Here is a 14,159-nt window from a genome sequence, read left to right on the forward strand (position 1 = left end):
ACCTCTTAGCTGTACTGTCTCCTCACCAAGGGGAAGGGGAAAAAGGACTCCATAGGCCGCTCAGGGTCACTGGGTAGAAACTAAACTGCACTCTCCTTGTCAATCAACTCCCATCTTTAGCCACAATTACATGGTATTTTACAAATTCACTATTTTACAATTATATTTTTCAAGGTGAGGTTCTAGGATCTTGGAGGACTCTCCTCCACATCTTAAGGAACTTCTATGCACCAAACTGCTTCTGAACACACAGAAATGAAATAGGCCTTATGATTTTAAACCAGATAACAAAGACTTATCTTTCAAAAAAAGTCTCAGAGCTGACAGTCATAAACAACAGAATGTACAGCCAAGTTTTATAAAGGACAAAAACTGTAATAACAAATACCAAAGGATACATTATTCCAAAAAAGAGGACACATGGAAAATGGGTAGTGGCAAACAATCTTTTTATTGTTCACTGAAAAATACACGTTTGGAAAGAGTCTATTGCATTGTGTATTGACTGCAAGGTCTGATATTGCAAGTATATATAACAACAGTATAACATATTAAATGATACATATTGTACATAGAGATAATACCCACCTCTCTAAACACTAATATTTAATAGAATGAAGTAAAAAGCCTTTTATAAAATGAGAAATGTAAACATTGCAATAATAAACAAAGTGCTCTAAGCAAAGCACTTTAAAATTGTTTTGTTGTGACATGTACTCTGTCTACCTGGAGTCAGGAATGGTGGGGACCAGGAAAAACACGGCTAACAATAAACTAGAACTCTCAAGAAGTGCTTGAGAGTGCTATCGACTCTATGGATAAGAACACCTAGCATTTATGAATGAATCTGACACTCTCAGCGAACACTGAAATGTGCTTCAGAATAAAGATATTAACGTTGGGAACAAAAGCCATTTTCTATGCAGTCTGCAGATATCATCATTTATTCCTTTCAGCCATGTTTTCATTAAGATGCACTAAAAGAGGCTATCCTGGCCAGACAGCCAGGCCAGGATCGAGGTAACAGAACTTCTCCAGTTACTACTACTAATTTAAATGAATTAAAAATAAATACAAATGTATAGAGAGCAACAAAATCAATCTCTATTATTCACGTGGCAACATATTCAAGAGCTGCAACAGTAGTCACATTCCAACGTCCACTACATTTCCCTCCAAACTGAGGAAGCTCTGTGTAGAGAACATTCGACATCAACTCCACCTCCCCCTCTCCAAATACTATCAGGGTTCAGAAAGCTCATTATAGATAACACATTTTTTAAAAATTGCTTCTCAATATATATACAGCAACAGAGGAAGACTGTACACTCCCTCTGGGATTCCTTGGCATTAGGCAAAGCAGGGCTCTGAGGCTATTTGCAACAACAGTGCCGAAGCTAACTATGACAATGCTCACATTCTATGAGAAATCGGGATTACAAGTTCCTTTATTCATAGGTAATCAAGGACTGACTATTAAGTAACTTACTGAACTAAGACAACAGTCTCACCATCAAAGAAAATTTTCTTCTCACCTGAGAAGTTTGTATAAGTGAGATTTTACAATATCTCAGCTTCTTTATTTAATTTGAAACTATCAATGCACAGAGGACATCCTCAGAGGTCAAGTATGAATAATATTAACATTCTCAGATTGTTCTACACTTTACAAGCCAGCAAATACTTTATCAGACTAACCATTTAAGAGACTTTTAAGTCAATAGTAATAACCAACTATGTATTTTTCTTATTCTGTTCATCAAAAAAATACCATGTTCCAATAGGAATAAAGCTCAATTCAGTGGGAATCTTGTTCCCCTCAACTCTGCACAGTAAATTTCACTGTTTGGTCTCTACGACTCTGGCTTTTCCTATGACTCTTCTAGTCTAAGGGAAATCTCGTGTTAAGATGGAAAATTGCAAACTTCAGCAGAACCATTGGTATTAGGACTGAAGTAGACTTTAGGAGAAAAACTGTAATTGTTTAAGAGACTAAGCAATTGTTGTTTCTAGCAAGGTTGTAGCCTTGCTAGGAACACAGCTGCTCTTGAATCCCTAGACTGAGAAATTCTGGTAATTTAAACACAGGAGGGAATTTCATTGCAAAAGGTCTAGTTCAACGGTAAGGTTGAACTAGAGTCAGGAGACAGCTAAACATCTGGGTTCTATTCACTCGTGGTGGTCTCAGCAAGTTCCTATCTGGATACTGATGGTTCTCAACTTGGCTGCACATCAGAGTCATCGAGGAAGCTTTTACAAATTACCAAATGCCCAGACCAATTCTGGTCCCCAGAATGCTGGTGAGGGGCAGCCCAAAATACTGGCCACATTTCCATTTCGAACATGTTCATGACTCTTTCCCCATTACAGTTTATCCAGTTCTTCCATATGTCCTATCACTGGTGAGCCCCGCCATTGCTGCTCCTGTTTCATTTGGATGTTCTGCTGCACATATGGGATTCGCTGAGGTTATCACTTTAATGTGTAGGAAATCTCAATTTCACACCATAAGCTTCCTAAAAGCCATCAACTGGGAACCATTTCAAGTGAGTAAAGGCACAACTCACTGGTATTTTCTCTTTATAAAGGAAATCAAAAGTGTTGTTTAGAAGCTGAACAAACACCTTGGGCATTCCTATAAATGGAGTTATGTATCTGCTACCAAAACTCAGAGACATTTAGTAGATTTACGTATAGACTAGACAGATTACATAAAAGCATGAATTTGGCAGTTGAAAACATATTTCCAATTTTCCACCACACCATTCAGGGGCAAGTGCTGGTTAGTACCACAGGAGCAAATTGTGTCCACACCACCCCTTGGTTTGTTTTCCTCATACACTTCCTCCAGTTCCAGTGAACCTGGCCCAGGTACATCTCAGCAGCCTGCCACGCTGCTCAAAGGCAGAACAATGGGATTCACCTCAACTAGTCCAGCAACTAGCAGTCCGCTGTGCTGCAGGGCCCGCGAAAAGCCTTAAACTCAGAAAAGACTCATAGAATTACATAAAAATTCCTGGCTTTACAATATCTTACCAGAAAGTCAGAAAATGATTGGGTTTTTAGTTAAACTGAATCTGTGCTCAAAAACAATGTAATGCCTCAGAAAGCAAAATCTAGAATGGAAAAACTACAGACTAATACAGCTTGTTAGTCAATAGCTTACTTTGGCTAAATTATCATAGTACTCCAGTGCAATGTATTATTGCATTTAGAGGCACAGCCTACCATGTTCTCATAAAACAGGGTACTAGTGAAGTACATGAAAACAGTTCATGGCCCTTGGTGACTTCAGAACTGGAAAGGACAGAGGCTGGCCAGGACTTGCCATTCAGCACAAGGAGAGTCAGGAGACAGCTAAACATCTGGGTTCTATTCACTCGTGGTGGTCTCAGCAAGTTCCTATCTGGATACTGATGGTTCTCAACTTGGCTGCACATCAGAGTCATCGAGGAAGCTTTTACAAATTACCAAATGCCCAGACCAATTACACCTGGAGGCGGAAGCCCAGAAACAGTGTTCTCTTTGCTTCCCCACCAGGCCATTCACATGTGCAGGCAGGTGAGCTGCTGCATGAAAGCCATAGCACAGCTAGATAGTTTTGTTTTTCAGTCAATTCCACCAGGAAGAGGAATTTTTAGAAAAAGGCACAGTTATGTTTCCTCTGAAGATGCAGCTTACTGTTGAGAGTGCTGGCTCTGGGAGGTTATCTGGAGCGCTGGGTGTAGAGGAGGAAGTCCTTGTCTTGGCAGAGTAGGTATTGTTTCAGGCTTCGGCGGCTGCCTCCAGCAACGAAGAATGCCCAGGTGCCCATGAGCAGCAGGATCACATATGCCGACACCAGACTTATTTCATACTGAGGATTAAGGAAAGTCTGCAAACAAAAAATAAACCAGCTTGGGTAACAATGGCTAGCATATTGAACATGCGAGTAACCAAAGACTAAGGGAAATAGGAAATACTTTTAATGTACCTGGGGTGTGTTTCACCAAACATGCGATGTATGTCCTGTCCTGGGGAGCACCAGAACCCACAAAGACACACAGACTAACCTAGTCAGCAGACACTAGCCCAGGGGTGGGCAAACTTTTTGACTCGAGGGCCACAATGGGTTCTTAAACTGGACCGGAGGGCCGGAACAAAAGCATGGATGGAGTGTTTGTGTAAACTAATATAAATTCAAAGTAAACATCATTACATAAAAGGGTACGGTCTTTTTTTTAAATTTCAATAGTTTTATTCATTTCAAACATTTTAACAAGAAGAATGTAAACACTAATTATTATAATTTGAAACTTCAAAAAATGGAGGAATCATAGCACAATAACATGCCTTATATTGAAGATGGCAAAGGCAAAATAAAATTGCCTAAGAAAGGAAAGGTACAAAAACCGTTCAAATTAAATTTAAATATAATAAAATAATTTAAAACTAAAACAAATAGAAAAGAACAAAATGTGTAAACAGTAAATTAAACATTTTCTTTAGTGCAACTTCCAAATTATGCCCGGGATGTAGATGTAGATGGCAATGTAGACTGGGTTGAAAGGTTTTTGGTCTTTAAAACATCAATTTCAGTGGGAACAGTGTTGTTGGTCTCCTTTTTAGCTAATGCTCTGATACTGTGCTCTCCAGGGGCGTGTCTCCCTACATCACCACGATAACGTGTCTACGCATTCCCAGGGTGATGTCGGGAGACAGGTCCGCGGGCATTACAAGGAGCCTCTGGAAGATTGAGAGGTTGTTCCTTCTACTGAATGGGCGGATATAAATCCGCCCACTCAGAAGAAGGAGCTGCGGCCGTGTTTCCCGATGTTGCCATGTTAACACTGCTGCTGGTGAAGGAGCGGAGGGGAGAGCAAGAGAACCCTCTGCTCTTTCGGCTCCGTGGGCCGGATAGAAAAACCGAACGGGCCGAATCCGGCCCGCGGGCCGTAGTTTGCCCACGGCTGCACTAGCCTATAGATCTGGGCTGTGCTGTATTCGAATGGCAACCCTAGGTGGTAATGAGAAGCCAGAACCTACTGGAATACCTAATGGACGATACATGTCATATAACTGGGCCCAATTTATAATCCTTTCTGTGCAAGAACCAGTTAGTTCTTAGAACTGAAAGAAAGCCAGACAAGGCCAAGTTACTTTAGTATGAGTCCTTAGTATTTGAGGGAACATGAGGGGACAGCAGCATCTCTTTTTCAGCTGCACAACTGCTGTCAGTCCCAAAAGTTCATTTGAAAAACATGAATGGGGTGCTTAGAGGTACTGGGCTACACAATAGTGAAGACCCCAGTTTCTATCCTAATGGAGCTCATACACTGTAAGGGAGATAGGTAATGAATGAAGAAAAAACTAAATTAATTACATAATTATGAACTGTGATGAATACTAGATCAGAACAGTTATAATTGTGATGGTGACAGGAGGGGTAAGAATGAGGTGATCTATTAGGGTGGTCAAGGAAGGCCCTGAGGAAGTGGCATCTAAACTGAGACACACAGGAGGAGGAGTGAGCCAGCCTTGTGGAGACTAAGGGAGGGAATAAAGGAGCTCAGCGCAGCTGAGACCCTGAGAAGAGTCGACATTAATCCTGTGTAGGAATGGAGGGGCAGCACATGAGATGAGGTCGGAGAGGAGGGCTAGCCAGCTACAACGCATGTTGGTAAGGAGTGTGGATTTTATACTCAGTGCAATGGAGGGTCACAATGTTTCCTTCCAGTAAGGGAGCTGAAGGACTTGAGTTAGATTTTTAAACTGCAGAGAAAAGATTAAAGGAGGCTCTGGTGAAAGCAGTGAGACTAGTTAGGAAGGTTTTATACTGGATGAGGAGAGTACAGGATGGTGACTTAGACTAGGTGGAGGCAGAGATGGAGAGTGGATGAAAAGAACTGACAGGACTTGCTGATGGATGGAATGTAAGGGGCAGTGAGAGGCCATGCTTCTGGCTTTAGATAAGTGGTGGTGCTATGTAATGCGATAATAAAGACGTGAGGAAGACCAAGCTTGGAGTGGTGGGGGAGACTCTAGTCCAAAGAGGACATGTTAAGGGTGACATGCCTGTGAGATTTCAAAAGGCAGATGTCAGGTAAGCAGTTAGATATATGAGTAGGGGAGAGGAGAGACCTGGGTTAGAAACAGGAATATAGAGACACAGTCCATAGATGGTATTTAAAACCATGGTAACAAATGAAATTACCCATGGAGCTATTGCAGAGAGAAGGGAAAAGAAAAGTCAAGATCAAGCCCTGACAACATTTATGAATTGTTTGTGCTGTTTGGTATCACAGGAGCAAATCGGAAGTGTCAACACCATTCCATTGGCCTGACTTATTAAAAAAGAGTCAGCAAGGACTCTAAGAGCCAGCAGTGGAGTAATAGTAAAACCAGGACAGTGTGATGCATAAGTCAGAATAGAAAAATGTCTCAAAAATAAGGTGGTCAGCTCTTTTTAAAGGTTGCTGAGATGAAAACAGAACATTGCCCATTAGATTTGGAGAAACGGAGGTCCTTTTTGACCTTGACAAATGCAGTTTTAAAGGGGTGGTTGAGCAGAAACTAGATTGGGCTAGAAGTATGAGAGGTGAAGAAGTGAAGACAATTTGGGGGGATCACTCTGAGAAGTTTTGCTGTGATGGGGAACAGGGGAAAAGAGGGTGGTGCTGGGAGGGGAGAAGGCAATAAGGAAGTTTTATGAAGATATGTCTGTAAGCTGATACAGAGATGGAAAGGCTGGCGAAGGAGGGCAGAGGACAAAGGAGCGAAGTCTTCAGTAGGAAAGAATTAGGTCTAGAACCCAAGTGGAGGAACTGACCTTTGACAGGAGGAGGGATTCTCTGCTGGGCCAGGGTCAGATGGGGAGATAGGTTCCGATGTAGCCTAGCATTTGCACTTAACAAAAGAGAGGATCTGATTGGGCCAGTTTGTCACCGTACACCTCTGCGAATCAGAGGCTAGGGTTGTGCCTCCAAAGCTCCTCACTTTCCTCACCCTCGCCCTACCTGCACATGTCCCTGGCTAAGCTCTGGCCAGGGAAGTAGCTGATTTTGCAGGTAGCACCTATGTAAAAAGAATGCTTTTCTCAAGAGGCATCTGTGGGCTTGGCAGGCATTGAACATTTTCTGGATTCTTCTTCAGAATAATTCTATACCTCAAATCCACTGAATTTTAAGTGCAAAACATAAAGAAAAAAATTGATTAGACTACATTAAATAACGTTTGTTCATAAAAAGACCACATCAGGAGACTATAAAGACAAACTACACTGTAGAAGAAGTTATTTGCAATGCATACACCTGACAAAGTCCTCTTTTAAAGAATACAGGATGTCCCCCCCCAAAAATGTATACACTCTTTAACAGCTGATAGCTCAATTCTGAAAATGAAATATATTTTACTAAGCGAAGATTTGACTTTACACAGTTGCCATCGTATTAAGGGTAACGTTAGTATCCTGTACCACTGGAAGGTTTTAGGTAGGAGATGCAGTAACACTGGGTCAGAGGACAAGGAGGCCAATATAAGAGAACCTGATACAAATTCAATGTGTGTATACATTTTTTTGGACATTCTATATATAAAGAACCTCCCCCTCCCCCCAAAAATCCAAACAAAACAGAGAGACAACCCAATAGAATGATGGGCAAAAGACCGGAACAGGCACTTCACAAAAGGATTATCCAAATGGCCAATAACTATATGAAGACATGCTCACCCTCCTGCCCCTGGCTGTTCAGTCCAGGATGCTTTCTCCAGACCAGCTGCAGAACCACCTCTACTTCAAGTCTTTGCTCAAATATCACCTTCACTGAAGCCTATGCTGACCACCTAATTCAAAAATTCGCCATCCCTCCACCTCCCACATTCTGGATCCCTTTTAACCTGCTCCACTTCTCCTTTCTTTCACAGTACCTACCAATTTCTAGATACTATATAATTTCTCATTATGTCTATTGCTTATTAGATTATAATCCTTACTAGATTATAAAGGCAGTGATCTTTGTTTTGGTCACTAAACTGTTTTGTTCACCTAGAACAGTACCGGGAACATAGAAGGCACTTAATAATTATTTGTCAAGTGAACTGTCAATTGGATTCATAAGAAGGACATTTGCTTTTTCATGTAACTTCCTTTCTGGTTATAAAATGTATGTTGTAAAAAATTTGGAACATGCCAAAAACTATAAAGAATTAAAAGAATCTGCCCAGAGAGAAATGTATTTAACATTTTAATGCACTCTCTTTCCAATCTTTTTTTTTTTATGAAGATTTGACTTTACACAGTTGCCATCGTAATAAGGGTAACGTTAGTATCCTGTACCATTCATTGGAAGGTTTTAGGTAGGAGAGGCAGTAAGACTGGGTCAGAGGACAAGGAGGCCAATATAAGAAAACCTGATACAAATTCTAAATGGATGGGGAGGAGAGAAACATAAGACAGGACACCATCAGAAGAAAGCTTTTACATCCTTTAGATGAGAAATAATAAGGGTCTGGACAAGGCAGTGATGGGAATGATTCTGATGTAAATATCTGACAAACTGTAATAAAAGTCAGGCCCAAGGCATTCAAAATTACTTTAAAAAGGTATCTAATCAGGTTTTCTTTTTAAACATTATTACTCTTGAAAACTGGCATTATTATAATGTCAGAGAGAAGGGATTGAAATGGTCACCCTTGTTATTGATCAGTTAGAGTAAAACTGATACAACCCTGTGGACAGTATTTTAGCAATTTGCATCAAGGACTTTAAAAATATTCATACTATTTAACTTTGTAATTCCATTCCTTGGAAAAATATATTTTAAAAATTTCATGTACAAAGATGTCCAAGACAGTGTTATAATAACCAAAAGTAGAAACAGAAGGGATTAGTCAGTTAAGCACTCTATAATACAATTTTTCTATAATGATATAAAGCCATTAAAATTTATATATTAAAAATATTTATAAGAATATGGAGATTATTTAAGATGTGTTACACGACAAAGCATAATTCAAGACTATTTCAGGTTTGACTGTACTCATTAAAAAGAAAGACAGTAGGGAAAAATCTTTAATGAGATCAACCAACAAATAATAGTTGTCTTTCTATAGTAAGACTTAAATGATTTATCTATCATTCATCCATTCTTTCAAGTAACATCTCTGAATTTCCTCATTTCCCCATGAGCATGTACTTCATTTAGGGTGGAATCTACCACTGCAGACAGGTGGACTTGAGCTCCAAAAAACAGTTTGAGCACAGTGACCGTACTCACCAGGGCTGACACCAGCAGGTGGGTCAGAATAACTGCAAGAAGAGGGTACCAGTTTTTCTTCTCACAGCCATCAAAAAAGATAATGCCCCAGAACACGTGCAGCAATATGATCACCAGCGTCATGAAAGCTGAAAGACAGCCACCCATTAGTGCTCAGGCATTCGAACAGCAGACGCCAAAGCCCACTGAACACCTCACCTGGTCATGGTACACAGGCTCTTGGGGTTCCACACTACTGGGGGAGCTTCACTGCTACCTGACAGAAGCAGGACCAGGACACACATTTGCTCAAATATAATTTTGAAAACAAAATTTCTAAACCAGGGGTCAGCTCTGCAGCAGTTTCTCTAGAATGTGAACCTGTTAAAAGTCAACTTGAATCTGGCTTTCAAGAAGTGTCTCTGACCCTTAGCCAGTTTGGCTTAGTGGATAGAGTGTTGGCCTGGAGACTAAAAGGTCCCTGGTTCAATTCCAGTCAAGGGCACGTACCTCAGTTGCAGGTTCTATCCCTGAGGGGCATGTGTGGGAAGCAACCAATCAATGTCTCTCTCTCTACCCCTCCCTTCTACTCTCTCTAAAAATCAATGGAAAAATATCCCCAGGTGAGGATTAATAAAAAAAAAAAGTTTCTCTGAGGAATGAAATAAAACTATTGTAATATCTAATAAGCTTTTCCTAAATTAAGCCTTCTATACTAATTAAGAGACACTTTTCTCAATTAAATGGAATATCTTTTGTTTTTTTGTTATTTGTTTGTTTTTGTTAATCCTGACCTGAGGATATTTTTTCCCATTGATTTTTTTTTTTTTTTTTTTTTTTTTTTTAGGGAGAGTGGGAGAGGGAAATACAGAGAGAAACATCAATTTCAGAGAAACACATCAATTGGTTGCCTCCTGCATGAGCCCTGACCAGGGCCCAGGCCAGGGAAGAGCCTGCAACCAAGGAATGTGCCCTTGATGGAAACAAACCCAGGACTCTTTGGTCTGTAGGCCAATGCTCTATATACACTGAGCTAAACCAGCTAGGGCAGGAATAACTTTGTTTTAAACAAGTTTTCACTAAAGTGAAATTTCTCTTTGGATTTTTTTAAAAGGCCAAATGGAAGAATAAAAATATTCAACATTGCAATAATTATCTAAAATTCTTCTGAGGCAACTGAAATTGAATTTGATTAGCACATACAGCTTTTCCTGTGGAATATTGTGGGTGTGTGTGCCTGGATAACATTCTTCATTTTAAAACGTGAAGTTCCACATATTCTGAAAGTTTTAACATGAAAAAAAGAAAAGGCATACAGAGTTCCCTTTTTGGGCCATGTAATAAGACACCATTAACACCTACCAGTATGGTAAAAATTCAGGTCTGACGCTTCTCTTTCACACTGCTGGTAGGAAAACAATCTAGCATTACCTCCTAAAGTTAAAAATTTGCACACTCTATTTCACTTCAGCAATTCCACAGCTAGATCTGAACTCTGCAGCAGTTAGTTCTTGAATCAATAGATCACTAGCACCTGAGAACTTATTAGAAACACAACTTCTTGGGCCCTGGCCAGTGTTGCTAAGTGATTAGAGCATTGGCCTGTGCACTGAAGGGTCTTGGGTTCAATTCCCAATCAAGGGTATGTACCTGGGTTGAAGGTTGAATCCCAGGCCCCTGTTGGGGCGTGTGCAGCAGGCAACCAATCAATGTATCTCACATCAATGTTTCTCTCCCCTCCTCCGCCATCCCTTCAATCTCTCTAAAAATCAATGGCACAATATCCTCCTGTGAGGATTAACAAACAAACAAACAAACAAACAAACAAACAAAAAAGCAATGCAAATCTTTGGGACCCACCCCACACTTCCAGAATTAGACAAAATGATCCCAGCCATCTGTTTAAATAGACCTTCAGTTAATTCTGATGCAGTCAAGTTTCAGAACCACTGCTCTAGAGAAACTCTCATATTTTCACAAGATACACACACACACACACACACACACACACACACACACACACACACACACACACATATACTAGAGGGGCCCGGTGCATGAAATTCATGCATGGAGTGGGGTGGGGATCCCTCAGCCTGGCCTGCACCCTCTCCAATCAGGGATCCCTGTGGGATCTGGCCTCAACCGGCAGTCGGACATCCCTCTCGCAATCCGGGACCACCAGCTCCTAACCGCTCACCTGCCTGCCTGCCTGATCGCCTCCCAACTGCCCCCCTGCCGGCCTGGTCGCCCCCCAACTGCCCCCCTGCCGGCCTGGTCGCCCCCTAACTGCCCCCCTGCTGGCCTGCCTGGTCACCCCCAACTGTCCCCCTGCTGGCCTGGTCACCCCCTAACTGCCCCCTTGCCAGCCTGGTCGCCCCCCAACTGTCCCCTTGCTGGCCTGGTCACCCCCTAATTGCCCCCCTGCCAGCCTGGTTGCCCCCTAACTGTCTGGAAGGAAGTTGGACATCCGGAAGATGTCTGGTCACCCAGTCTAATTAGCCTATTACCCTTTTATTAGTATAGATTAGGTGTACCAGTTAATAATGCAGATTTTTTCAATAGATGGAGTTACACATATGTTGATATATATGCGATTTGATATGTATGCTATTTTGTTGTATTGACAGCAAGCTTCAAAACTTCATATGTCAAATTTTCAGAAGGTGTTAACATCATAGATATTTTTACACTTAAAAATGTCAAATTTCATGCCAAAAAAAGAGCATTTGTGGGAAGTTTTAATTCACCATTTTATTTTGAAGAAAAGTGCTGGTGAAAGTTATTGTATACTTCAGGAAGCTTATGGTGAACATGCTCCATCTCAAGATACTTGTGAACGCTGGTTTAAATGCTTTAAAAGTGATGATTTCAATGTGAAAGACAAAGAACATCCAGGTCAACCGAAAAAGTTTGAATACCAACAATTACAAGCATTATTGGATGAAGATGGATGTCAAACTAAAAAACAACATGCAGAAAGATTAAACGTTGCTGAGCAAACAATTTCCAATCATTTACAAGCAATGGGAAAGATTTTAAAGGAAGGAAAATGGGTGCCACATCAACTGAACAAAAGACAAATGGAAAACCGAAAAGTCATCAGTAAAATGTTGCTTCAACGGCATGAAAGGAAGTCTTTTTTGCATCGAATTGTGACTGGCGATGAAAAGTGGATTTATTTTGAAAATCCCAAATGCATAAAACCATGGGTTGACCCAGGTCAACCATCAACATCAACTGCAAGGCCAAATCGCTTCAGAAAGAAGACAATGCTCTGCATTTGGTGGGATCAGGAAGGTGTGGTGTATTATGAGCTTCTAAAACCAGGTGAAACCGTTAATACTGATCACTACTGACAACAAATAATCAATTTGAACCACACTTTGAATGTGCCAGAAGACAGGGCAAAGTAATTTTGCTTCATGATGATGCACAATCACACACTTCAAAACCAGTTAAAGACACGTTAAAAGATCTTGCCTGGCAAGTATTAACCCACCCGCCATATTCACCAGACCTTGCTCCTTCAGATTACCACTTGTTCAGATCGATGGCACACGCATTTTCTGAGCAGCACTTCAAAACGTACGAAGAAGTGGAAAATTGGGTCTCTGAATGGTTTGCCTCAAAACAAGGAAAGTTCTATTGGGATGGTATCCACAAATTACCTGAAAGATGGGGGAAATGTGTAGCTAGCGATGGACATTACTTTGAATAAAGCACTTTTGATGTTTCTCTTGAAATTATCGTGTTTTCTTTGATTATAAAATCCGCATTAGCCGGTACACCTTCAGTATATGACTATTTACATCAGCACTATTTGTAATAACAAAAAATGTCCCTCATTACCAGAATACATAGACTGTAGTATATTCACACATGGAATACTATATGATCTATAATATAAATGATCTCAAGAATATAATGCTGAGTGGGGGGAAAACATACTGTGGAAAAATGACTATTATTTCACTTATACAAAGTAAAACACACAAAAAACAATATTAAAAAGACCTAACAGTTGTGGTTTATGATGTATTTTAATCCCAGTGATGATCCTGGAAAGGGAAGCTGCCCTGAAGACAGATGTCTGGTGAAGTGATGGTGTAGAGTTGAGACCACTGAAGACACTCAGGAGTTAAGTTTATATCAGAAAAGACAGGGTAGAAACTACCATCTACACAGGCTCAAATGTTCACACTCCAAGGTTTTTCTAAAACCTAGATGTCAATCAAATGGCAAGAGAAAGCAATGATACCATAAATGTGTCACCTGTTTGTCAGCTTATGTTTGCCCTTCTGTCTCTGCATTACCACAAACATTAAAACCAGCCAATCATGCTTCCAAGTCCTGGAGTTACAGCTACTTGGGAAAATGCTCTAACTTAGGAAATTTTCAGTCCATTCTCATCCAAAAGAGCATTCTTCTGTGAGTTTCACACAAAGATCCTTAGCTCTGACCTTTCTTCCAAATTCTAAGCCCACATTTCTGTTTGCAAGGCCCTTTCCTGTTAAAAACATACCTTTGATGGATTGGCCCTGTCTCCAAAGTAAAGTCTACATCTATGCCTGTCTGTGCCGGGCACTGATCTAGGCACTGGGGGGATCATGGTGCACAAAACACAGCCTCGCCTGGCTGGTATTCTTCAGTGGTTAGGGATCGACCTATAAACCAGGAGGTCACAGTTTGATTCCCGGTCAGGGCACATGCCTGGGTTTTGGGCTCGATCCCCAGTAGGAGACGTGCAGGAAGCAGCCAATCGATGATTCTCTCTCATCTCTCTCTCCCTCTCCGAAATCAATAAGAATATATTAAAACAAAACAAAACAAAAACATAGTCTCATGGAACTCTCCCTACCTTTACCATTACTGTCTTATTAACACAATATCTGACCTCTTGAGCAATTATTAAAACAACGGACA

At 40.8% G+C, this 14,159-nt stretch overlaps 1 protein-coding gene across 4 annotated transcripts in view; it reads right to left on the reverse strand.

The window, feature by feature from the left end:
* Window positions 1–2,123: 2,123 nt before the first annotated feature.
* Window positions 2,124–14,159, reverse strand: part of LOC308246765 (gamma-secretase subunit APH-1B-like) — a 159,885-nt gene continuing 147,849 nt past the window's right edge. For 2 of the 4 annotated variants that reach the window (XM_080665137.1, XM_080665139.1), the window contains 2 exons: window positions 9,255–9,382; window positions 3,641–3,874 (listed from right to left, as the gene is read on the reverse strand). In XM_080665137.1, the coding sequence (XP_080521263.1) occupies window positions 3,707–3,874; window positions 9,255–9,382 (296 nt within the window). In that variant the 3' untranslated portion in view covers window positions 3,641–3,706. Of the gene's footprint in view, window positions 3,875–9,254; window positions 9,383–14,159 lie in introns of all 4 variants that reach the window. The other 2 variants (XM_080665136.1, XM_080665138.1) reach the window with 2 other exon arrangements.

This window comes from Plecotus auritus, assembly GCF_963455305.1.
Source record: "Plecotus auritus genome assembly, chromosome: 1".
In the NCBI taxonomy this organism is placed as follows: domain Eukaryota; kingdom Metazoa; phylum Chordata; class Mammalia; order Chiroptera; family Vespertilionidae; genus Plecotus; species Plecotus auritus.